The 26,237-nt window shown below is 43.3% G+C and overlaps 1 protein-coding gene across 4 annotated transcripts in view; it reads right to left on the bottom strand.

Moving 5' to 3' along the window:
* tiprl (TIP41, TOR signaling pathway regulator-like (S. cerevisiae)) overlaps positions 1-26,237 on the bottom strand; it is a 44,220-nt gene that overhangs the window by 10,844 nt on the left and 7,139 nt on the right. For all 4 annotated transcript variants that reach the window (XR_016117850.1, XM_089016992.1, XM_089016993.1 and 1 more), the window contains 3 exons: positions 21,739-21,918; positions 7,836-7,935; positions 3,237-3,368 (listed from right to left, as the gene is read on the bottom strand). Coding sequence is in view for 3 of the 4 variants with exons in the window: in XM_089016992.1 (XP_088873118.1) it covers positions 3,237-3,368; positions 7,836-7,935; positions 21,739-21,918 (412 nt within the window). In the remaining variant the exon portion in view is untranslated. The remainder of the gene's footprint in view (positions 1-3,236; positions 3,369-7,835; positions 7,936-21,738; positions 21,919-26,237) is intronic.

Below are 26,237 nucleotides of genomic sequence, written 5' to 3'. Positions count from 1 at the left end.
AAAACTCGGCGTCAGCCAATCAGCCATCCCTTTATTTGATTGATACACCGCAGAACCAATCAAATGACATCTAATTGAGAAACTCACTGTGAGCTCAAACAACGCCCCTTCGTTGCAAAGTGAACAAGGATGTCGTTAGTTACATCCTAATTTTTCGCTCGGTTAAACGTAAGATAGAGTATAAAAAAGTGGAAGAGCTGGACCAAGTAAGAAGAAAAAACGTATCACTTTCATACGGAATGAAAGGATTACTTTTTTCAAGATGACATTTAAAGTGTGGTTGTCCCGTCTGCCAGTTATCAGAGTGAACTCAGGTAATGGCAAACAATTGACATAATTATGTTGTGTTGTGCTACATATGCGGATATACATCAACATAAATTGCAATAATCTTCACTATATTTCTCAATAAATATGAGTAGATCATTTTGACTTGGTCATTTCAAAAGTAGCTCCCTTGCTGAAAAAAAGTGTGAGCACCCCTTCCTTAGCCAGATCAGACACTCGCGCACCTCCTTCATATTTTGCTATTATTTCTTTCTTAAATGCAATAGTTGTACGCATTACTTTTCTTTTTTCACTTGTAGCAGCACTTACTTTCTTTGGAGGCATGATTAGGGGCTAAAACTCTTCGTACACCTATATTAAACGCGAGAGCAAAACGCAGCACGTCCGCAAGCGACAACAGTTGGTCACGAAGTGAACGATACACCCGTACGCCGCTCAGCATCCCACCCTCGCGTACGCACTCACGCGTCGTACTGGCGTTCGAAATCTGATTGTTGTCCGAACTACGAAGCAAGAATTTCTCGACTATTTTGTTCGGATTCCGATTTGTTCGAATTGTGAGTCGTTCAAAAACCGAGGTTCCACTGTCTGTGGATCTTGCAAACATTCAGATCCAGGACTGCAGATGAAACTAGCCCAGGTTGGATTTAAAAAGAAAATAATATATATTTTATGTGTTGTGCTGTTGTGCTGAGGCGGCAAATCAGAGTTGTGGCCGTAAGGTGGTTAGTGCCTGTCGTGGCGGCACCCCCGTACTCGCTGGTGGACACCAGTAGTAAGGGATGCCTTAAAGCTGAAGAAGGAGTCCTACCGGGCCTATATAGCCTGTGGGACTCCTGAGACAGCTGACAGGTATCGATTAGCCAAGCCGAGGCAAAAACACGGGCATGGGAAGAGTTCGGTGAGGCCATGGAAGCCGACTTCCGGACCGCTTCGAGGAAATTCTGGTCCACCATCCGGCGTCTCAGAAGGGGAAAGCAGTGCACCACTAACACTGTGTACAGTGAGAGTGGGGTGCTGCTGACTCGAGACGTCGTGAAACGGTGGGTATAGTACTTCGAAGACCTCCTCAACTCCACTAACACGCCTTCCTTGGAGGAAGCAGTGTCGATCCTTGTGACTGAAGTCACCGAGGTGGTTAAAAAGCTCCTCGGTGGCAAGGCCCCGGCGGTGGATGAGATCCGACCGGGGATCCTAAAGGCTCTGGATGTTGTGGGGCTGTCCTGGCTGACACGCCTCTGCAACATTGCGTGGTCATCGGGGAGAGTGCCACTGGATTGGCAGACCGGGGTGGTGGAGGAGGGTGTGTTCCAACTACAGAGGGATCACACTCCTCAGCCTCCCTGGAAAGGTCTATTCAGGGGTCCTAGAGGAGCGGGTCCGTCGGAAAGTCGAGCCTCAGATTGAGGAGGAACAGTGTGGTTTTCGTCCCGGGCGCGGAACAGTGGACCAGCTCTACACCCTAAGCAGGGTCCTCGAGGGCGCATGGGAATTCGCCCAACCAGTCTATATGTGCTTTGTGGACTTGGAGAAAGCGTTTGACCGTGTCCCTCGTGGAGTTCTGTAGGGGGTGCTTCGGGAATATGGTATACAGTTGCGCCTGATAAAGGCCGTTTGGTCCCTATACGACCAATGTCAGAGTCTGGTTCGCATTGCCGGCAATAAGTCGGAATCGTTTCCAGTGAGGGTTGGGCTCCGCCAAGGCTGCTCTTTGTCACCGATTCTGTTCATAACCTTTATGGACAGGATGTCTAGGCGCAGCCGAAGCGTTGAAGGTTTCCGTTTTGGTGGCCTCAGTATAGCATCTCTGCTTTTTGCAGATGATGTTGTACTGTTGGGGCCTTCAAGTGGAGCTCTCCAACTCTCGCTTGAGCGTTTCGCAGCCGAATGTGAAGCGGTTGGGATGAGAATCAGCACCTCCAAATCTGAGACAATGGTTCTCAGTCGGAAAAGGGTGGAGTGCCCTCCCCGGGTCGGGGAGGAGATTTTGCCTCAAGTGGAGGAGTTTAAGTATCTGGGTGTCTTGTACACGAATGAGGGTGTAAGGGAGCGAGAGGTCGACAGGCGGATCGGTGCGGCGTCTGCTGTGATGCGGACTTTGTCTGTCGTGGTGAAGAAGGAGCTGAGCCACAAAGCAAAGCTCTCAATCTACCGGTCGATCTACGTCCCAACCCTCATCTATGGTCACGAGCTATGGGTTGTGTCCGAAAGAACGAGATCCCGGATGCAAGCGGCCGAAATAAGCTTTCTCCGTCGGGTGTCCGGGCTCTCCCTTAGAGATAAGGTGAGAAGCTCGGTCATCCGGGAGGGGCTCAAAGTCAAGCCGCTTCTCCTCCACATCGAGAGGAGCCAGATGAGGGGGCTCGGGCATCTGATTACGATGCCCCCGGGACGCCTCCCTCGTGAGGTGTTCCGAGCATGCCCCACTGGCAGGAGACCCCGGGGACGACCCAGAACACGCTGGAGAGACTATGTCTCCCAGCTGGCATGGGAACGCCTCGGGATCCGCCAGGACGAGCTAGAAGAAGTAACTGGGGAGAGGGAAGTCTGGGCTTCCCTACTGAAGCTGCTGCCCCCGCGACCCGACCCCGGATAAGCGGCAGAAGATGGATGGATGGTGTTGTGCTGTTTTATTTTGTCATTTTATGTTCTGTTCTTTTGATGATGGCATAGGCAGCAGCTCCTTTTGTACGCTTGTTGATGTTTAAGTGGGAGGAAATTTCATCTGTGCTGCACTTACATTTGACAATAAAGTTGTATTTTAATTGACTTATTGAATTGATCAAACTGTCAGGAGAAAAAAAAACTAAAATCCAAGCCTCTGATCTTAAAAGAAAGGAAGGAAAAAAAAAGAATTCCAATGCCATTGAGTTTTTTGTTATATCCCAGCCTCCCCACAATCTTGTGATACTCATCATAAATGTCAAGTGTATCCAGACAGCACTTACAATTTTAACACTCATCACTGAGACCCCGTGGTCATGCAGCTCATCTTCAAAGAGTAGGACCTCGTCAAAGAACACAATCTGTTCACGGGCCCGCAGCTTCTCCAAGTTAATTCTTTCTGTCGTCTCTGTCACCTTGAAAATCAGCAAGAGAGAAACAGACACAGGTAGTAGCCAATGTCAGCTTTAAAGTGGCCAAGAACTTTCTGTACAAATACCCACTAAAGGTTGTTCTCCAAATACCACAACTGATCACTAATAATGCAAGGATGCATCTCGGAAAATTAAAAAAGGGGGCCAGTTGGTCCACTTGTGTCTGAAAAGGGGGCCATATTCTACAATTAATGGGCCCGATTTAACTAAATTGCCAAAGTACACAAAACTAATTGAAATACACCAAAATACATTCATTGGAGCACGAAAAAACATTATTTGACTAAAATCATTTTTTCTAATACAGGTATATAAACAATTTTCATTCAAGTCAAAGAATTTTTTTAAAACAGAAATTAAACAAACCTTTTCTTTTTCCTTTATTACACAATAAATCCCATGCTATTTTTATATTCTACAGCACAGGTGTCAAAGTCAAGGCCCGCGGGCCAAGTCCGGCCCGCCACATCATTTTTTTCGGCCCGCGAAAGCAAATCAAACTTGTTAAATTCCATGATGATTGCTAAACTCTGAGCCAAAATTTCATATTTTTGCAAATTTCCCCATTGCGGGACGAATAAAGGTATTCTGATTCTGATTCTGATTCAACCACAATAAAAGTCATTATTTTTGACTTCAGATTTGAAAACGAGTCTCATTAATTTGCTATGTGCTCTATATGTAATATTTGAAGGGATTTAAACATTCAAATGGGTTCCCCAAATTCATAACGGCCCTCAAGACAAAACCATAACTACAATGTGGCCCGTGGCAAAAAATGACTGACACCCCTGTTCTACAGTATTACTGAGAAGACCAAGAATACAGACTGCACAATATTCCTTACTAGTGTCTACTTAAACAAATGTATTTGCATTGAAGATTTCCAATGTGCTGCAACAGCTCTCAAATTATTCTCATTATCCACTAAATTCGAATCATGAACAGCAGTTTGCTGCAACGAATAGTCACTATGCTCCGCAGACTTAATTGATTGTTTCTAAAAAAACAAGAATGTTTGTTTGGAGCCTGTTTTTAATGTCTTTTAGAGTTTTCCTTCTGTTCTCGTGTTACATATTGCAGCCATCGATGTCTGCAATGCAACATGGGCAAATGAATACTGTATTGGATTATCCCTTTCGGCAGGGTCCGGCACTTCACGGAAAAGCCCGAGATATTCATGGAATATATTTACATGGAAGAGATGGAGAAACAGGCCCTCACATCCTTCCCGGGGACAAAACTTAGACACTGGTTTAGATATGCGGACTTTCGTCATAATTAAAAAACAAGAAATTCGATCCTTCACAGATCACCTTAACTCGGTAGACATCAAACTTAAATTTACTCGCGAGGACATTAAAGAGAACCAACTAGCCTTTTTGGATTGTAAAGTACAGTGAGACCTCAACTTACAAACACCTTATCTTACAAACGTTTTGTCTTAAGAATGTCAAATTTATGAAAATTAAACCTTATAATAAGCACTATTTTCATAATACACACCCACCACGGCTGGCGGAGTGATCTTCGGCGGAAGCACACGACCGAACAGCGCTCCAGCCGGCGCTACTTTCCACACCCCTCTCATTGAATGCACACATCCATTGACTACTTGGAGGTTTTTGTTGATAATTTTACGATGATGTGACCGGAAAAAAAACACCACAGGCTCGTGTTCAGCCCAAGAAGACACAAAATAAAATCAGCGTCGCTGAGAATAAGGAGATAATTGAAAACCACGAACGAGGTGTGTGTTTGTGTGATTTAGTGGCCGAGCATGGCTATGCTAAGTCAACCATCGCTCCCATTCTCCGGAACAGAGAAGCCATCAAAGGTGCGTCTGTTGCAAAAGGTGTTTCCGTGCTCTCAAAGCGACGGTCTCGGGCAATCGAAGAAGTTGAAAAACTTCTGTTATTTTGGATTCACGAAAAGCAGCTATCCGGCGACAGCGTGAGTAAAGCTATTTTATGCGAGAAGGCACAGCTAATTCACGCCGATATTGCCATGCGCTAACCTGGAAGTTCGGCGCTTATTGAGGATTTTAAAGCCAGTAAAGAATGGTTCGAGAACATCTGAGGGCGAGGAGGAGAAGGCAATGTTAGCAAAGTGGAATGATGTGCAGGCTTTTACTGAACAGTTCCATCCATAAAAGACAGATAGAATAAGGTATGTTGTGTGTAGTTTTAAGGCGTATTAAGTTAAAAACTATATTTTATGGAAACCCGGGAACGGATTATTCCCATTTTAATGCTTTCCTATGGGAAATTTGTTTTTGAGATACACACTTTTCGCCTTACACACTCTGTCTGGGAACCAATTAAGTTCGTAAGTTGAGGTCTCACTGTAATTATAAAAGAGGACAGAGCGCTAAAAACAGAAGTCTTTAGGAAGGTTACACACACTGACCAATACTTACTTTTCGATTCGGACCATCCTCTATAACACAAACCAGGAGTTATCAGAACCCTCCAGCATAGGGCTAAACTAATACCAACAAGCGTCGAAGGCAGAGAAAAGGAGTCAAAACATATCAGGAGAGCACTCACAAACCACAAACTGTGGGTACCCTCAGTGGTCGTTTAACAAATGTCAGAAAGAAAGAATAGGGAATGAAACCAAAAATTCTGAAGATACAAGAAGGAGAGGAGTAGCAGTACCTTCCATTGCAGGAGTTTCTGAAAAATTACAAAGAGTACTTTGGCAACACAAAATTCCTACTTATTTCAAACCGATAAACACTTTAAGGCAAAAATTAGTGCATCCAAAAGATAGGCTGCCAAACGAAAAACAAAGTAATGTAGTTTATTCAATACATTGTAAGAATGAAAATTGTAAAGAGCAATATATTGGGGAGACTAAACAAATTCTCAAAAAAGACTATCAACATCGCAGGGATAATACTAGTGGGCCTCAATCGGCAGTACATATGCACCTAAAAGCTAGCAACCACTCATTTGATGACAAAGAACATAGATGGTTGAAAAGGGGAGTAAAAGAAGCGATTTTCATAAAAAAAGCTAAATCCTTCATTAAACCGATATGGTGGGGTGAGGTTCAATTTGGATCGTTCGTACAATAGCCTGCGTAGGAAACATAGGCTAGGCAACATTAGTAATGCTGATGAGGTGATACCGGAGGGAGTGTGGCAATCAGGCCAGTCGAGAGTAGGGACCTATCATAGCAGTGTCCGGCGTCGCCATGTCTGGACATTAGGGATATATATATATATATATATATATATATATATATATATATATATATATATATATATATATATATATATATATATATATATATATATATATACAGCAAAGTCTCGTTATATCGATAGTCCCGGTTATATCGATACTATTTCTATGCACGCACGGATAAAATTACATGCAAACAGGGTCGGATATATCGATAGTCCCGGTTATATCGATATTTTTTCGGACTCCCTTGAATATCGATATAACGAGACTTTACTGTATATATATATATATATATATATATATATAAGGCCGACACTACTAGTAAGACTTTAGTTCGCTGAAGTAGCATCTTGGATAAGAAGCGAAATGTTCGACACCTTCAAAAAAAAGTACAGATGACGGCTGAAGAAACCTTTTCATTGATTCTGATTATCTGATTCTGAAATCTGCCAAGATGAAACAAACCTGACAGGGTGAAGCAAATGCATACAATGCAATACAATGACCCGACAAGGAATGGTCGTGGAATGGAGTCCTTTTAACTGGTCCTATCCAACCTGGTCATTCCCAAAGAAAACCTCAACATCTTCAGCTCTGCTGCCTCCTGCTCTGCTTCCTGTCTTTTCTTTAGTGGCACTGTCTCCAGTCCAAACACCATGACTGGTCTCACCACTGTTTTATACACTTTTCCTTTCATCCTAACTGAAACCCTTCTATCACACATCACACCTGACATTTTTCTCCAGCCACTCCAGCCTGCCTGGACACCCTTCTTCACCTCTTTTCCACACTCTCCACTCTAGACTTGTAGTAATTACAGAGGAATAAGAAGAGCTGAGCCGCTTCTACTTCACATACAGAGGATCCAGATGAGGCTCGGGCATCTGATTAGGATGCCTCCTGGGCGCCTCCCTGGTGAGGTGTTCCGGGCACACCCCACTGGCAGAAGACACAGGGGACATTCCAGGACACGTCTGAGAGACTATGTCCCCCAGCTGGCCGGGGAATGCCTCGGGATCCGTCAGGACGAGCTAGAAGACATGGCTGGGTAGAGGGAAGTCTGGGATTTCCTACTGAAGCTGCTTCCCCCGGGACCCGACCCCGGACAAGTGGCAGAGGATAGATGGATGAATGCATGGATGGACGGATAGTGTAGCTTGTACTACCAGAGACAAATTCCTTGTTGGTTTCTACATGCTTGGTCAAGAAAAAAGATTCTGATGTTTCAGTTAATATTAGATATGCAAAAACCCACCTTGATCAGGATTTCCTCTCCTATTAGGGTGCCCCGGTAATCTGTAGTGAATGTCCAGTCGTATGGTTTTGCCACCTCTTGAGGGTGTTCAGAAGCAACTCTGGAAGAAAATGAAAGGTATGTTTCTCAATGTTTCCTTTGAATTGCATGTTGATAGAGATTAGACATAATAAGAAGGTATCATATTTAAAAGTTTCATGCTGTTATATCTTTAGTCAACATGTATGACTCAATACACAATGGAAGCACAGACAACCTGGGGTCAATCAGGTCAACAGACACAGCAAGTTAAAATGTCAGCTTCAGCTAGGAGATCTGGCCTTGGACAGAATTTAAGACTTGGAATACTCCTTTATCACCGAAGTTATTTACGACTTCAACATCCTGCACAGGAAGAGCTCATTAGGCAGGTTACAAATTTATCAGCTCATGGAAAAGACAATGTTTTATTACATACAGCTGTTGGGGCTCAGAACGTTCCAGGGGTGTGGTAATCAAGAAATCAATGTTTTAGTAATGTATCACTTTAATTTGCATGTACCGAGAAAAAAAATGGAATACGAGACAAGAAAAGGGAAAAAAGTAGGCCGACGCGTGTTTCAGATCCCCAGATCTCAGGCAGAATTTAGGGGTGCCCCGAATGTATAAAAAGTTGACGACACACTTGTTTCTGCTTTGACGGAAAAGTGTTGGAATCTGATCATTCAAAATCAAATTGCCTTCAATCTAAGGTGCCGAAATAAAGTTGTTGAATTAATGCTCGTTGATGGCAAACACCAAATCGATAATGCAATATAATTGTGCCTATAAAAAAAACAACAACTTTACTCTAAAAGAGATGCTGGCTGAACTAAAACGTGATTAAAATATTGGGTGAAAGGCAAATTACTTAAAGTCAATTGTATTTTCAAACTGGTAACAGCTATACTACTGTGGGATCAGATGCAGCCTTTATAAACTTGATTCAATTATTGAAATTATTGAAATAACGGCAATTGTTAATGTGTGGCCACCATATTAGATCTGTAAAATACAAAGTGATGTTTGTAAAAATGCCGACTCAATTCTCCTCCATCTCAGAAGGCGAACCTGCCAAATTCATTTTTGTATTTTATTTTATGTGCAGCAACCCCGTATCAAGGCCGAGAAGGTGACTGTTAGAATACCCAAGCTACAAAACAACTTGTCACATTTTTGAGAAGACAAGATAGGAACGCCTTTAATTACACCACACACATTCAGGGAACTTGCAAGAAGTTATACACCTCTAAGAAAACAGCCTAATTATGAAAAACAAAAAAAAAAAAAATTGACCAAATGTGAATAAATGTGCTGAGGTTCCAGCACGGCTGGTCGATCACTCTCGCTCCACCTCGACGTTATGGCTGGCCGGCCGCAAAGGCCGGACCAAGGCGGCATGGCTGCAAGGAGGTAGGATGAGTGCCTGAGGGTGTCTGCGAGGAAATCTCTGGAATCAAGTTGGCTGTTCAATTTGTAGTGACGTGAAAGAAATGGACTGAATGCACAGCCACTTGCACCCACCCGTTGAGCAATCAAACAAGCTCCACAAAGTCCGCAGAACTGCCAGGCCACAAAGCCAAGACATTCCCTGGGATAGAAACTCCTCAACTGAAAAGCTCGCTGCTGGCATCACAGAACTGAACCTGAGAAAGCTAAGACACATTTGCTTCCACCCGTTCAGCAATCAGGCTCCACAAAGCCAAGAGACGTCCCATCTGTTCCCTGGGATGAAACTCCTAAACTGAAAAGCTCGCTGCTGGCATCACAGAACTGAACCTGAGAAAGCTGAAACACGATTTCCTGCATAAATGCACTCTGAATGAACAATCTCTCACAATGCAAGGATGTCCCACCACCGAACTCTTGCAACAGTACTGGCTTTGATCTCTTGATTTCCTCCACATAAAAAAAAAATTGGAATCGGTGGCAAAAAGGGTAGACGATATCCCCCAAAAAATTGTTAATTGTTAGAAATGCCTCATGAGCTGTGACTCAATAGTATGAAAAGCTGTTTTTCGCAAAGATTTTGGGAACAAAATGGTTAGTTTAAATCCATTTTTTCTTAAGTGAAATTTTGACTAACAATTTTAGACATATGTTTATACGCGCATGAGCATTTCTCGTTCACTTATCTTGGTGTGAAAATTGGATTTTTCTTGCTGCATCATAAGAGACTTTTTGCTTGGAAGCCACTCTGTGGCCAAATTGCCCTTTATTTTTTTTACGACCCCAATAAAAAGGAAAATTCAATTTGCATGATTTTTGGGGGTTTACACGATGCCCTCGTGCAAACTGACTAATTGAAGGTGCTTTTATTTGGTTGTTTTTGACAAAAATGCCTCAATTTCTCCAGTTTTTTTTTTCAGAGAGGAGAAGGGGGGAGAACGACAACATTCTGACCGACACCAGCATGCAACTGAACCCAATGGAAAGATATCCAGCATGTGTCAGATGTGCGGCAGCATTCGGCAAATGGTTTCAAAAAGAAAAACGGCCACATTGGTTTCCTTAGAATGATCCCAATTGTCACAGTGGCTATTTTGTCTGTTTGACATTTTTGCGCTACTCAGCTTCGAGGGTCACCATAAATTCCGCCATGGGATACACACCTTTTGAAGTGGAACGTGGCCGAGAGCTCCCCGCTCCATGTAAATGCATGGACCAGGGCCCTCCTCAAAGAATGGTTTATTAAGCAGACACCCGCTCATTTTCTGTTCTCGTCCATTATTTTCAGAAGCAGACTGGACCCTGATGTACCAGGCTGCTACCACTGACGCTTCGAGGGCGGTGATGGATGGGGCCACTAGATGACCAAAGGGCCAGTCACGCAGCCCCTCTGCGGGACTGGATGGATTTTCCCTGCATGCTGAGATCAAATTGCATGCAAATGTACATTTTGTATCAATATTATTGTCCCTTTCCCAAGAAAAAAAGTGGACGGGTGAAATGAGAGACGGTCTATGTTCTACTTGTTTGTGAGCTGAGGTTAAGAATATTTTGTCCAACCATTATTACCGTGTCAATACTATAGTCGTTCCAGTCCCATGATGAGAAGTCCACGCTTCACGTCACCAGAACAATAGCAAGAATTCCCAAATTTTTAAAAAGAAAAAAATGTTCATTTGGTATATTGGTTATTAGTGTCTTCAAATAAAGTTGAATTGTTTCCAAGTGCCCACCGTGATTTTGAAACTGTCATGAATGAGCAATTTGTTGAACAATAACATAAAACGACACACCAATCATATAATCAGACTAATGTAAATGCAACTTTGAAATATATGATAAAAAGGTGGGAAATGATAGAGATTGGACATAATAAGAAGTTATCATATTTAAAACTTTTATGCTGTTATATGCTTAGTCAACATGTATGACTCAATCCACAATTGAAGCACAGACAACATGGGGTCAATCAGGTCAACAGACACAGCAACTTAAACTGTCAGCTTCACCTAGGAGATCTGGCCTTGAACAGAATTTAGGACTTGGGATACTCCTTTATCGCAGGAGTCCAAGATCGCGCCCGCGTAGGCAGCCGTTAGCAAGTGCTCTCATGAGCCTTGCTTTGTTGTTGTTTTTGTTTTGTTTTGTGTTTTCTTTTGTCACTTTGTGTAGTTGTGCGTCGTGTGGAATGGATACGGATTGTTTTTCAGCATTTTTGACCATGACATTCATCAAGGAGGAGACTGTGCTGACCGGTTGCGCCTTTTCCACAGCATGAATATGCCAGTACTGTTTTTGATTTGGGAGGAATGTCAGTGCCATTCGACTGTCAATGCTGGACAGCTCTGGGGCCATTGTGCTTTTATTTTTGCGCCTGTAATGGGCAGCATCTTCACAGCCCCGCTTAGTTCAGCGGAAAGGTTGGTGCTGTTGGACAGTCTGCGGCTGGATGGATGCATGTCTTGAGGAGCCCGCGATAAGAAGAAAGGAGCGTCAGCGCAGAGCGCCGATGCGTGTGTGGAACTGTTGCGGCTTGGAATTGAAGCGGATTTATGTGGAACAGGAGATGTGAGACAATCTCTTTTCGTCAATGGATGCTACAGCGGCGTGTTTGCTTTCAACAATTAGCTTGTAGTCGACGTGCACATTCCACCATGATGTCCCTGATCCACTGGTGGAAAGACGCTTTGATTCTCTCCTCTTTCATCTAGAACTGCTTCATGTAACAAAGAGGGTACAGAAAGTGCATAAGAATGAATGACTGTGTCTTAATGTTGTCACATTGTCTTTGTGCTGTCATGTTATTTGTTATTTTGGTTTTCTTTTGTTCTTTTGACTTCAAGACGGTGCCGCAAGAGTGGCTGCCTTTCCAGCAGCTCATGTATTTTGTTTTCCTACTTTCATTCCTTTCATCACTTTGCTGCTGTGAAATGTAAATTTCTCCACTGCGAGACTAATAAAGGCATATCCAATCCAATCCCCGAAGTTATTTACGACTTGAACGTCCTGCACAGGAAGCGCTCATTAGCCAGGTTACGAATTTATCAGCTCATGGAAAGGACAATGTTTTGCCTCCAGCTATTGGGGCTCAGAACGTTCTTGGGGCGTGGTATTCTAATCAAGAAAACGATGATGATCCAAGATGGCGCCGCGGATGGCAGCCTCGGTGACACGCTCCCTAGTATTGTTCCTGGTTTTGTCATTTTCATTTGTTTTTTGCGATCCTACGCGACTCAGTTACACGAGGGAAGAGTTACTGAGCATTGGGGAATCCACTCTTGGACTATTTTCACCGACACACCAAAATCTACAAGGTTTTTCGGGGCTGCTCGCGAGCGGCGTAGCAGCTCTGTACGGAGCTTTGAGACGCCGGCGTAGGAGGGGGAAGCGAGCCGGCGTTCTCGTCAAGCTTCGGCAGCGTGGATTTCGAACGCCGCTCCCATCGATCCACCTCGCTAATCTACGCTCACTACCAAACAAGATGGACGAACTTCTGCTTCTCCAATAAAACGTTCGCCCGCTCTGCTGCGCTGTGCTTCACTGAGACTTGGCTCAGTGACCGCCACCCGGATTCCGCACTACACCTACCCGGATTCCGTCTCCTTCGGGCCGACCGTGATACGGAGCAATCGGGGAAATCCAAAGGCGGTGGACTATGCTTCTACATCAACGAAAAATGGTGCACCGATGTCACGATGCTCGACGCACACTGCAGCCCTGGTTTGGAATCGCTGTCTCTCAACTGCAAGCCATTCTACTCGCCACGTGAGTTCGCTTCCTTTATATTCGTTGCCGTGTACATCGCGCCACAAGCTAATGCTAACGCGTGTATACAAACGCTAGCGGACCATGTAAACCATCTCGAAATAAAATATCCAGAATCACCCCTGATCATTTTGGGCGATTTTAATCAAACACGTTTAAACCGTGAACTTCCCAAATATAAGCAGCATATTGACTGTTTCACCAGAGGAGAAAACATTCTAGATCATTGTTACACAGCACTCAAAGGCGCATACCGGTCTGTTGCGCATGCAGCATTGGGTCTTTCTGACCACTATTTAATCCACTTAATTCCCACATACAAACAGAAACTCAAATGTGTAAAACCGGTAGTCAAGACAGTTAAAACATGGACAGATGAAGCAAAGTTATCGCTACAAGAATGCTTAGACTGCACTGATTGGAGCGTCTTTGAAACTTCAACGGGCACATTGGATGAATACACAGACACTGTAACATCATACATCAGTTTCTGTGAGGACATGTGTGTACCAACAAAGTCCTTCCGCTCATTCAACAACAACAAGCCATGGTTCACTCCCAAACTCAGGCAGCTTAGGAAAGAGAAAGAATCCGCATTTAAAAGCGGCGATCGAGCAGTTTACAAACTCGCCCGAAACAGGCTGACGAAGGAAATTAACATCGCAAAGAAAAGTTATGCGGAGAGGCTTAACAATCAGTTCTCCGCTAACGACTCTGCATCGGTGTGGAATGGCCTGAAAGCAATAACAAATTATCGTTTACCATCCCCCCAAGCAGTGTACAACAATGGTATGGCTGATGAGTTAAATACATACTTTTGCCGATTTGAAAAGGACACCACCATTTCCCCGGTCTGCCCACCATTACCAGAAACTACCGTATCTCCGCCCTCTGCCCTACAGATCCACGAACTGGACGTTAGACGGCTCTTCAAGCAGCAAAAGATCAAGAAAGCTGCAGGACCTGACAGAGTGTCCCCCTCCTGCCTGAGAGTCTGCGCTGACCAGCTGGCTCCGGTCTTCACACAAATCTTCAACAGATCCCTGGAGCAGTGTGAAGTCCCATCCTTCACACTGCTTCAAACAGTCTTCTATCGTCCCAGTTCCAAAGAAACCAGCACCCTCGGGATTGAACGACTATAGACCTGTTGCTCTGACGTCTGTGGTCATGAAGTCCTTTGAACGCCTCGTGCTGAACCACCTAAAGAACATCACCGGACCTCTGCTAGATCCTCTTCAGTTTGCCTACCGGGCAAACAGGTCTGTGGAGGATGCAGTCAACATTGGACTGCATCACATCCTCGACCACCTTGACAACACAGGAACCTACGCAAGGATCCTGTTTGTGGACTACAGCTCTGCGTTCAATACCATCATCCCAGAACTCCTCATCCCCAAACTTCTCCAGCTTGGTGTGTCCCCCACGATCTGCCAGTGGACCCTCAGCTTCCTGACAGGACGGACACAACAGATCAGACTGGGAAATATATCATCCACAACACGAACCACGAGCACTGGAGCCCCGCAGGGATGCGTCCTCTCTCCATTGCTCTTCTCTCTCTACACGAACGACTGCACCTCAACGCACCCAGCTGTCAAATTCATAAAGTTCGCAGACGACACCACGGTCATCGGTCTCATCAAAGACGGCGACGAGTCTGCGTACCGACAAGTGGAGCAGCTGGAGCTCTGGTGCAGCCGTCACAACCTGGAGCTGAACACGCTCAAGACAGTTGAGATGATGGTGGACTTCAGGAAACATCCATCACCGCAGCTACCCCTCACACTATACTGCCTGGTGTCAACCGTTGAGACCTTCAAGTTCCTGGGAATCACAGTCTCCCAGGACATGAAGTGGGAGGTCAACACCAACTCTATCCTGAAAAAGGCCCAACAGAGAATGTACTTCCTGAGGCTGCTAAAGAAGCATGGCCTGCCACAGGAGGTGCTGCAACATTTCTACACGGCTGTCATCGAAACCATCCTGTGTTCTGTTTTGCATGTATTCTCAATAAATAGCTTGGCAGAGGGCCGCATAATTCAGACCTCTGTCCTGTCCTGCTGGAAGTAAAAGACAATCTTTCTGGTTCCGAGTCTTCATCCACGGTGTCCGCTCAAAACATCTCTGACACATGTCCTAATTATTTTTATTTATTTTTTTGCTCAAGAGGGGAAGGGGTGCCGATAAAGCACTGGTCAGACCTCTGGTAATGTTTTTCCCTCTCAAGAGGGGACAGCATTTTCCTTTTGTACAGCCGCCCGCACTTCAAGCTCAACTGACTCCAAACCCCTATAACTGGGGAATTAACTTTCTTTTTCTTATGCTACATTTAATGTTTAGATAGTCCTAAAACTCTAAAATATTTTGTGGGTCCTGCAATTTGAGTGAAAATGACAAAACCCCTGGCACCGGAGTGGACACATTTTTGCACATTGTCTGGCAGTGAATGAGTTAATTATTATTTTTAAGGCACAATAAACCTGTTACATCAGTGTCTGAAACTCATGACAAAACATTAGCGGACACCAGGGCAAACAACTCTGAAAAGTTGCCTGCCCGGCCATAATGTTGCCTGCCCCATTTTTCACAACTTGAAACACAATAAGACGACTAATCGCAAAAAAAACATTGTTGCGAGGTATAAAGGGTTGTTTTTAAATTAAGGAAGTACCTACCACAAATGCTCCCTTGCTTATTTATGATAAATATCCCTTGCTGAAGATTTTGCTCCAGTTGCCATTTGTCGTCATGGTGCACAATGAAATGTTTGCGTTATGTTGTCTGCTAAAAGCCATGTGGACTCTTCCTTGTAAGCGCCTTTCAAAACTTTCAAGTACACTTTACAGTCACGGAATAGTCCGCAGCATGAAACAGACTTCCGATTGGCTGCCGTGCCGAGTATGCAAATCGGCAAACGAACGTTCGTTTGACAATTGGCTTGTAGCTGTTTGCTTGTAGCTTTTGCTTGATTGAATAAAACCAATGTTTGATTTGAAAAAAAAAAAAAAAATTCTTGAAGAAGTTGTCAGCCACCCGGGCCGAGACGTTTTGAAAGTTGTACGCCCGACGTAAAAGCTGTACGCCTCGTTCTCCGGGCAGACGTTATTTCAAACACTGATTACATACAGTTTTTGCAACAGTGTTATATGAAATAAAATGCTTTGTTTTACGCTACATTTTGAATATCTTTGGATAAAACTCTGACAGGACAGGTGTCAAAGTCAAGGCCCATGAGCCAGATATGGCCCGCCCCATCATTTTATTCGGCCCGCGAAAGCAATTCAAGCATGTCAAGTTCCATGATGCTTCGCTAAAGTCTAAACCAAAATTTCAAACTGTCATAGGTGAACCATAATAACAATCAATATTCTTGATTTAAGATTCATCAATTTGTTGTGTGATCTGAATGTAATATATGAAGGGAATTAAACATTATACAGTGACACCTCAGTTTACGAACCCCTTGGCTTACGAACCTTTCGGTTTACGAACATTAAATTTATGAAAATTTAACCTAGGCATATAAACAAATTTTTGGGGTACACACGGAGTGCCACAATGAGTGATGTGTTGTTTGCAAAGGAGCCCATTCTCAAGAAATTGGCAGCCGACTTGCCCACCCGCCTGTGGTGACTCCATCTGTGCAGTTACAATGCTGCAACATGGAGCACTCATGTCCACTTCTGGGGAGACTCAGTCATTGCAACCGGATTTGGCAAATCAAGACCTTCTGCTCAATTGTATCCATCTGAACATCTTCCGGGGACGCCTTGAAGATGATCAAAATTATGGCGGTGGAAACATTTTTTGGGGTTCCCTAAAAATATGTTTCCAAGATTCACAGCCGCATTCTAGGATCTGCTGTTGAGGATTTGTTATATATTAGCAAATTTAAGCAAACATTTCCTCCAGAATTTGACACCAGAGATTGGGAATTACATTGAACTAAGCGCAAGTGGTCCTTATAAATAAATACTGTATAGTGCCAATTGATTCGTTCACCAAATGGGTAGAAATTGTACCCTCCAAAAAGGCAGATGCACTAACAGGACTAACTAACAAGAGGAGAGACTGTGCCCTGGAGACATGTGATGATCAAGTAGATCAAGAGGAAGACCTGGTCTATGCCAAAGTGGGAGGGACCATTCACGGTGCTGATCAGAACATCAACTGCCATCAAAATCGCCGAAAGAGCCACGTGGGTACATCAAAGTCATTGCAAGAAGACGAGTGGGGGCCATCCAGATGACACACATAAGGCCCCCGCCCTCCTCCTCCTTTTTCTCCGCTCCTGTCTTCTATCCCGTCACAACACGTGCCGAACCATGCCACACCCCGCGGCCAGAATGCCAGTGAATGCTGCAAGAAGAGTCTCGTACCTCCCCTTGACGTCCTCATGAATGATATAACACTGAATTCCCTGTAACTCTTTGCATCATGCCATCTTCGGTATCACCAATCATGACAATCTGCCCCTCACACACCACACATAAGGCTGTTAGCCCCAGTGGACGCGGCTGACAGCACTGCCCGGAGCCCAGGAGTCATAGACGCCTTATATCAACCGTTGCAGGAGAAAGACGTGACTGGAACACACTAATGCGAAGCAAAATAGAAGTACAGTAAAGTCTCGTTATATCGATATCGGATATATCGATAGTCCCGGTTATATCGATACTATTTCTATGCACGCACGGAGAAAATTACATGCAAACAGGGTCGGATATATCGATAGTCCCGGTTATATCGATATTTTTTCGGACACCCTTGAATATCGATATAACGAGACTTTACTGTAACTGTTTTGTATGTTCTTATGTGCCTCATTCTGTGACACAACGCATGCAATCGAGGGTATTTGAAGGAAAAAAATGGCTATATTTGCATATCTGTTAATATCTTTGCATAAAACCGATCAAAAATTTCCAGCTCTTCGTAATGCTTCGAAAGGATATTTTGTTCCAGGTTTAGACACTCTTTTGGAACCAGATAACCAAGTTATGACCGAGAACGGGTTGCGATTACCATTGTGCGTTTCTATGTACGGTATGCGTCAAAATTTGTGTTTTGTAGATGACAACAGCAACCAGTAAACACTAATGTCACAGTTTTACCCATACAGTGGGGCTGCGGTTTACGAACACCTTGCCTTACGAAATTTTATGTTTACGAATGTTAAATTTATGAAAATTAAACCTTGCCATGCACACTACTTTTCGGGATACACACCCACTACGGCTGGCGGAGTGATCTTGGGCAGAAGCACACGACCAAACAGCGACCCAGCCGGCCCACCTTTCCACACCCCTCTCTCTGAATGCACACGTCCATCGCCTCCGAGGAGATTTTTACAGATAATTCTTCTGTTATGGGACCGAAAAAGACCCCACCACATGCTCGTGTTCAGCTGAAGAAGACACAAAAAAAAATCACAGTCGATGAGGAGAAGGAGATAATTGAAAAACATGAACGAGGTGTGCATTTAGTGATTTAGAGGCCCAGTACGGATATGCTAAGTCAACCATTGCTACCATCCTCCGCAACAGAGAAGCCGTCAAAGGTATGTTGCTAAAGGTGTTTCCGTGCTGTCAAAGTAACGGTCTCGGGCAATCGAAGAAGTTGAAAAACATCTGTTAATTTGGATTAACGAAAAGCAGTTATTCGGCGACAGCGTGAGTAAAGCAATTATATGCGAGAACGCACGGCTAATTCACGCTGATATCGCCATGTGGCAACCCGGATGTTTTGCGCTTATTGATGATTTTAAAGCCAGCAACGGATGTTCAAGAACTTTAAGCGCCATACTGGGATTCGCTGCATTACTCGTCATGGTGAAGCAGCCAGTTGGAGGAGTTGTCATCTGAGGGCGAGGAGGAGGAGATGGCTGCAGCATCAAGTGAGCACATCAAGGCAATGTTGGCAAAGTGGAATGATGTGCAGGCTTTTATCGAATAGTTCCATCCAGAAAAGACTGTGGCTATGAGAATCATCAACATGATGAATGATAATGTGATGCCTCAGTTTCGTAAGACCTTACAAGTCAGAAAGCAACAGGTGTCAATTAAGAGGTTTTTAGTCAGCAAAAATGATAATGAGTCTCCAAAGAAGCAAAGAGAAACCACACCAGAGGTTGAGTTACCAACAGTGCTTATGGAAGGTGACTCTCCTTCCAGAAGCCATCAACGACCATCACAAAGGTAAATAAAACTTTCCAAACAGCAATTCCCTCTGACCTCCAACGCCATTCCATCAAGCCATCAACGACCATCACAAATTTAAATAAAGTGACTTTATTATACAGTGCAGTGTATTTCTTTAATCACAATACAATAGCACATTTATTATACATAGAATAAGGTATGTTGTGTGTAGTTTTAAGGCTTATTTAGTTGAAAATTATATTTTATGGAGACCTGGGAACGGATTATTCTCATTGTAATGGTTTCCTATGGGAAATTATTTTTTGGGGATACACACTTTTTGCCTTACACACTCAATTAAGTTCATAAGCCAAGGCCCCACTGTATCTTCACATCTTTGGTGGTTATGTTAGGTCTTTTTCCGCAAATTGGAGTGGCAGAAAACAAGCTATGAATTGAAACAATTGATTACAGATTTCAAGTGTTTGTAAATGCCAGTTTGAAAGTGGATAAATGCAAAACACAGAAATTGCAGCAATTACGCAAATGGTGCTGCAAAATAGAATGGTTTTACACCTTTTGACAGCCCCACAAGGGGCATCTGTGCTACGGTGGTTGACACTTGTATTGTTTATACCTGTCGCGATCATGCTTTTACTTATTTTCTTCGTCATTGGCTGTATTATTTCTTGTTTACGCATAATGGTGATCTCTATAATCACAAATTCCCATGTTAATTACGTGAAGATTTTGTACCAACAAATGCGTGAATGAGACTGTGTTGTGATTTGGAATTATATGCCAAGCGGTCGTTCGTGAGGTGAATTCGTTCGTAATTTGCTTTAGTCTGATATTTAGTGTGGAATGTATTTTTAAAGGACAACCGACATCACTTTTTTGTTTCCTAACTGACATCAGAAAAACGTTTTATATCATCTAAAATACCCAAAACACGCAGTATGATATTTTTAGTCAAATGCAAAACACCAATAAAAATGACTTAAAGTGTCCAAAAACTACTTCAAATTGAACCCGGAAGTGGCCAGTTTCAGAAGGTCGCACCCCCTTGTTCGTGGTGTAACGTCTTAAGACGTCTTGTCTTGCTGGAGAATCAAAACAATGGCTTCAGACTTGGAAAAGATGCTTTCTTTTTACTCATCCAGTTATGAATGTGATTCAAATAGTTCTGAAGAGGAAAGCATACATGTTTGCAATCGATTAAAAAAATTATTCCGGTCATTTTGATGCATCTGGAGAGAAATGTAGTAACAAACTCTTTAGTACTCACAGTACCCAAAAAAATTCAGAAGAGGGCGACAAAGCTCAGAGGAAATTGTCTCCTGGGACGTTTTGTAAGCGAACATCAAATACACTGTAGAAGTCTTGGCGCAACACACGATTCACCATCGCGTTATTTTTGTTTTCCTTTTAATTTCGCCATCAACACGGATCAACATGAAGTTTTCAGACCAAACAAAGTACCCAAAATGCATTGTGTGTCGCTTTCTCGGTTAGGGGCGTTCCTTCAGTGATGTAGGGTGAGGACGTAGTGTGGAATATTTGTAAAATACGCTCAGTAGAAGTCATTTGAAGCGAGTTTACAAATCATGGACACAACTTGTCCGTAGACGTCGGTTGTCCTTCAAGTCAAAAACTGAACAGGGAAGTATAGAAAACAGATGTTCTAACAGTCATAAAATACAGTCAAATTGAGACACACACAGCCACCCACTGTGAGCAGCACACATATAGGAGAGACATTGTTGAACGTGGAAAGGTGAGAAAATGGATAGGAAACGATGTGAAATTTGGACTAATTTCAACTTCATTGATCGGTGAAATAGGATGTAGCCCCCCGAAGCTAAGGCACTTGGTTTTTCTTCATGCCAAGCTTCACAAATGAAAAGCTAAAAGTTTTATCTAGATGCTGCCTTTTTTGAAACAAATTGTAATTTGTAATTTGTAGTGTGGTAATCAAAGCTTACTTGTGTTGTTTTACTGTAAATTGTTAAAAACTTCTAAATATAATCATAATCAGATATTTTGTTGAAATGTACATTTGAGATGTGTCTTTGTTTTTGTAATTTATAATTGTTATTTTATGTTCAGACTACAAATAAAACCATATAAATAAAAAGTATTTCGTATCTGTACAAAAGTGAAGGTTTCGGACGTTTCGCCTCCTATCCAAGAGGCTTCGTCAGCGAACTAAAGTCTGACTGGTCGTATCGGCCCTATTTATATATCCCTAATGTCCAGACATGGTGGCTTCGTATACGCTATATTTTTTACATAAGTAATTTGCTTATAAATAAATTAACTTGAACAAATAAAAAAAAACTAACAGCAATTTTGGAGCCGAAAATGCCGTTCCTTTTTAGTTAGGCGAGCCGAAAGAACCCGGCTCTTTTTTAGAGAATTTCCATCACTATATACTTGGCCAATAAATATAGGCAAACAACCTCTCACGCACATCCACACATAGTTCACATAGTCCACAATTCTCTAATCCAATGGTGTGATAATCTTGCCTGCTCTCCTGCCATTGTTGAGCACAGGCTACTTGGACAGTGTTATCTGGGTTGTTAATTCTCTTCAGGGCATCAATGGCATTGAATTCAATTCCAAATCCATCGCAGTGTTGGATACGCAGGATGTTGTCCCCAAATAACATTTCTGGCAGGGCAGGCAAGTTCAACTCTTCTGTTAGCCTGCAAAGGAGAACATAAGATACATTTCAACTGAAAGGACAGGCATACATTTTAAAAAATAATTCTCGTGAAGTCTTCATCTCGGGTGACGCATTTCAATTTGTGACAGTAGAAGCCCAGTTATTTACTTGTATATTTCTCATCAAGCTTTTGATTGGTGTTATTTTCAATGATTCTAACATGTATTTCGTACATGATATCAGAATGCTACATGACCAAATTCACCCAAAATTATGAGAGAGAGCACGAACTAACATACAAGCGAGTTAGTGCGTAAAGCGAGAGAGCACCAGCTACCGAGCTTCCGAGGGATGGAGAATGCAGAGAGAGCGCATGAACTAGCGGGCGAGCCTCAGGGGTGGAAGTCAACGACCTGCTACTAGCCAAATGACTTGTAGGCCAAACCACCAGTTGACCAAAACCACACTTTACTTATCTCCGCTCTTGCCTCTCCATTTGGCTACAACAGGTGCATCCGGCTCGCCACCTTAACATCAAAAAGCTCCGCCTAACTAGCTGAGGCGGTGGAGTTCATAAAACAGACCGCCTCAGTTCATAAGACAGAGTTTAAAAGAAGAACTATATCCATCACACCCACTGAGTCATTTCAACAAATCGCCTTCATTTTCCCTATTTCTCCCACCTCACCTGGCCATTGCTGTCATTTATCATGCCCCGAGGTTCAACCCATCATTTTTCTCAGATTTCAGATATTATTCACAGCGCTCTCACCCATCTCATATTCCACTCTAACTAAAGTACAAGCGAGCGATGGCGTAAGGCGTCCACCAACTGCACCCCGATCACCTGGCTGTCACCTTCATACCCTCTCCAGAGGAAAAGTTTACAATGTCATTCAGAAACCTCAAATCCATGTCCCCAACTCATGTTTGGACCTCTGTCCTCAAACACCTGTCCATAGTACTTCCTCTGCTGTCTGCTCCATGACCCCACAGTTCTCACCAACTTCTACAATAGCCTTCTCTCGCCCTGTCTCAATCAACTCAAAAACAGATCTGTGTCCTTTACTTGCTCAACCCCCTGGTACACCCTGGAACGCCACAAACCTCAAACCCTAAAATGCCAGCTCGGAAGACTCTATATTGTTATTTTCCTTTTCCCTTCAGAGGTCGACACAGCGAATCATATATACATTCATATATATACATACATATATATACATACATACATACATATATATACATACACATATATATATATATATACATACACACATATATATATATATATATATATATATATATATACAGTGGAACCTCGGTTCTCGAACGCCTCACAGTTCGAACACATCGGAGTTCGAACAAAATATTCGAGATATTCTTGCTTCGGCGTTCGAACATCAATCGGTGTTCGAACGCCAATACGACGCGTGAGTGCGTATGCGAGGGTGGGGAGCTTAAGCGGCGCACGGGTGTATCGCTCTGTTCGTGACCAACTGTTGTCGCTAGTGGACGTGCCGCGTTTTGCTCTAGCATTTAATATAGGTGTGCGAAGAGTTTTAGCCCCTAATCATGCCTCCAAAGAAAGTAAGTGCTTCTTAAAGTGACAAAAGAAAAGTAGTGCATACAACTATTGCATTTAAGAAAGAAATAATCGCAACATATGAAGGAGGTGTGCGAGTGTCTGATCTGGCGAGGGAATACAGCATGGCGAAATCTACGATCAGTACGATATTAAAGAATAAGGAGGGTGTGAGTGTCATTGGATAGATATTTGAAGAGAAAAGAACATCCTGTAGCCGAGTCATCCGTAGCTGTCACGTTCTGTAGTGGAATGTTTGGGATCCCAAAACAGACACGTACTAACCAAGCAGGATGTTTATTCACAAATAAAAGACAACACAGCGAGTAAGAAGGCAGGGGGTGATCCGACCCGCTTACTACGCCAAAAAGCAAATGGCACACGAGGGTGCAAAATTACGCAATCCCGGAAGATGACGCAGGGAAAATACTTCGGAACGGATACACTCGCGCATCGAAGGAAGAGTCCAGGTACGGTGGCGAGTTGAGGCAATCATCCGGCATTGGCGAGGTGATCGCGAACGGTATAAATGCCCCCCCCGCTGTCAACTCGCAAGTGACAGGAGCAAAGAGATGGTTTCGGTGTTCGAAAAAAAAACACTTTTCGAACAGGGTCCTGGAACGAATTATGGTGGAGAACCGAGGTACCACTGTATATGGCGTACAAATTGGCGTACAAATGTGTTCATTGTCGTTCTCTAGCAGTTGCTCTGCTTCTGTCTCTCTCTCTCGCATCAGTCTCGTTCCGTCTGTCTCGTCTTACTCGCCTTTATCGAAACACATGACACGGAAGCGGAAGTGATAATGACAAAACATTATAAATAATGTATCAGAATCAGAATCATCTTTATTGCCAAGTATGTAGAACACACAAGGAATGTGTTTCCGGTCGAACACGCTGCACTAGTATCATCATCAAAAAATTGCAAAGAGGCACTATACAGTTCCATTTGGGCTACTGTTCAAAGAGTTAATGGCTTGGATTTGGTGCGCATGGATCGGTAGCGCCTGCCTGAAGGGAGTAGCTGGAAAAGGTGGTGGGCAGGGTGCGGAGGGTCCAGTATGATTTTTCGCGCCCTAGTTTGGATTCTTGCAGTGTGCAAGTCCTCAAGAGTGGGTAAGATCCCTACATTCCTGACTAACGACTAGGGACAATCAGTGGGGCCACAGGGGAGGGGTCCCCTGCCCCCCCCAACCTGAGAGTAGGGACCTATCATAGCTGTGTCCGGCGCCACCATGTCTGGACATTAGGGATATATAAATGGGGCCGATACGACCAGTCAGACTTTAGTTCGCTGACGAAGCCTCTTGGATAGGAGGCGAAACGTCCGAAACCTTCACTTTTATACAGATGACGGCTGAAGAAACCTTCTCATCGATGGACCACTCCTGTACGACTGAGAGCTTACACAGACGTACTACCAGAGTACGCCAAATTAACAGCCCTGGCTGCTAAAGCTTTGGGCATGTTTGGAACAACCTACCTTTGTGAACAAATCTTCTCAGTAATGAATAGCAATAAAACAAAAATGCGTTCAAAGCTCACAAACAAGCACTTAAATGACTTTCTGGAAGTGGCAGCTAGTCAGGACCTGACACCCGGTATTGGTGCACTTGTACAGGCCAAAAGATGCCAAATATCAGGAACAAAAACAATTGGTTTAAAAATTCATTTTTTTTTTATAAATGTCATTTAATCTTAAAGTGCATTACTATATTTTTCAATACCAATTTATTGTTAAAGTTTTGTGCCTTTGTAGAATCATTGAGATCAGTTGCAATGCATATAATGTGAATGATAAAAGTAAATTGCACATTTGTTCATGAAACGAAATGTTGTGTACAAGGAATGTTCATTAAATGTCATCATTTTCCTAACGTTCTTGTGCTTCTTTACACCAAAACTAATGAAAGATATGATATCCGGCCCACTTGACATCTACCCATCAAGTGGAATGAGTTCGACACCCCTGGTCTAGTTAGTCTAATGCAGGGGTGGGCAAACTTTTTGACTCGCGGGGCACAATGGGTTCTAAAATTTGACGGAGGGGCCGGGCCAGGAGCATTTGGAGGGAATGTTTGGGCCGGATATACTAAAGCATTAAAGGACAACCGACATCTCCGGACAAGTTGTGTCCATAATTTCGCCTCCTATCCAAGAGGCTTCGTCAGCGAGCTAAAGTCTGACTGGTCGTATCGGCCCTATTTATATATCCCTAATGTCCAGACCTGGTGGCGCCGGACACAGCTATGATAGGTCCCTACTCTCAGGTTGGGGGGGCAGAGGACCCTTCCCTGTGGCCCCACTGATTGATATATAAATAGGGCCGATACGACCAGTCAGACTTTAGCTCGCTGACGAAGCCTCTTGGATAGGAGGCGAAACGTCCGAAACCTTCACTTTTGTACAGATGACGGCTGAAGAAACCTTCTCATCCATGATATGGGTAGTTTTAATGTACCTTCAAAATAAAATCAGGAAAACTTTGGAATCATGTTGTTCAACTTTTTCAATAAGAACAAATATGAAGTAGTACAGTATATTATAATCAAGATATACAGTACAATCATCCATGATATTGATATTTATGCTTAAAACATCCTTATTTGGTTGGTGTTACTAGATATGATATTGTGAATTTCTGAGACACTGAATTATAGTTTTTCACTATCTGTAAGCCACAATATCAAAATTACAACAAATCAACAAAAGCTTGACATTTCACTCAAATTTATGTGTAATAAATTGATGGAACTGTTTCATTTTATGAAATATCT

This window comes from Hippocampus bargibanti, linkage group LG16 (assembly GCF_051943395.1).
Source record: "Hippocampus bargibanti isolate YZ-2025 linkage group LG16, ASM5194339v1, whole genome shotgun sequence".
NCBI lineage: Eukaryota > Metazoa > Chordata > Actinopteri > Syngnathiformes > Syngnathidae > Hippocampus > Hippocampus bargibanti.
The sequence above is the reverse complement of the archived record's forward strand: the minus strand, read 5'-3'. Positions and strand labels throughout refer to the sequence as shown.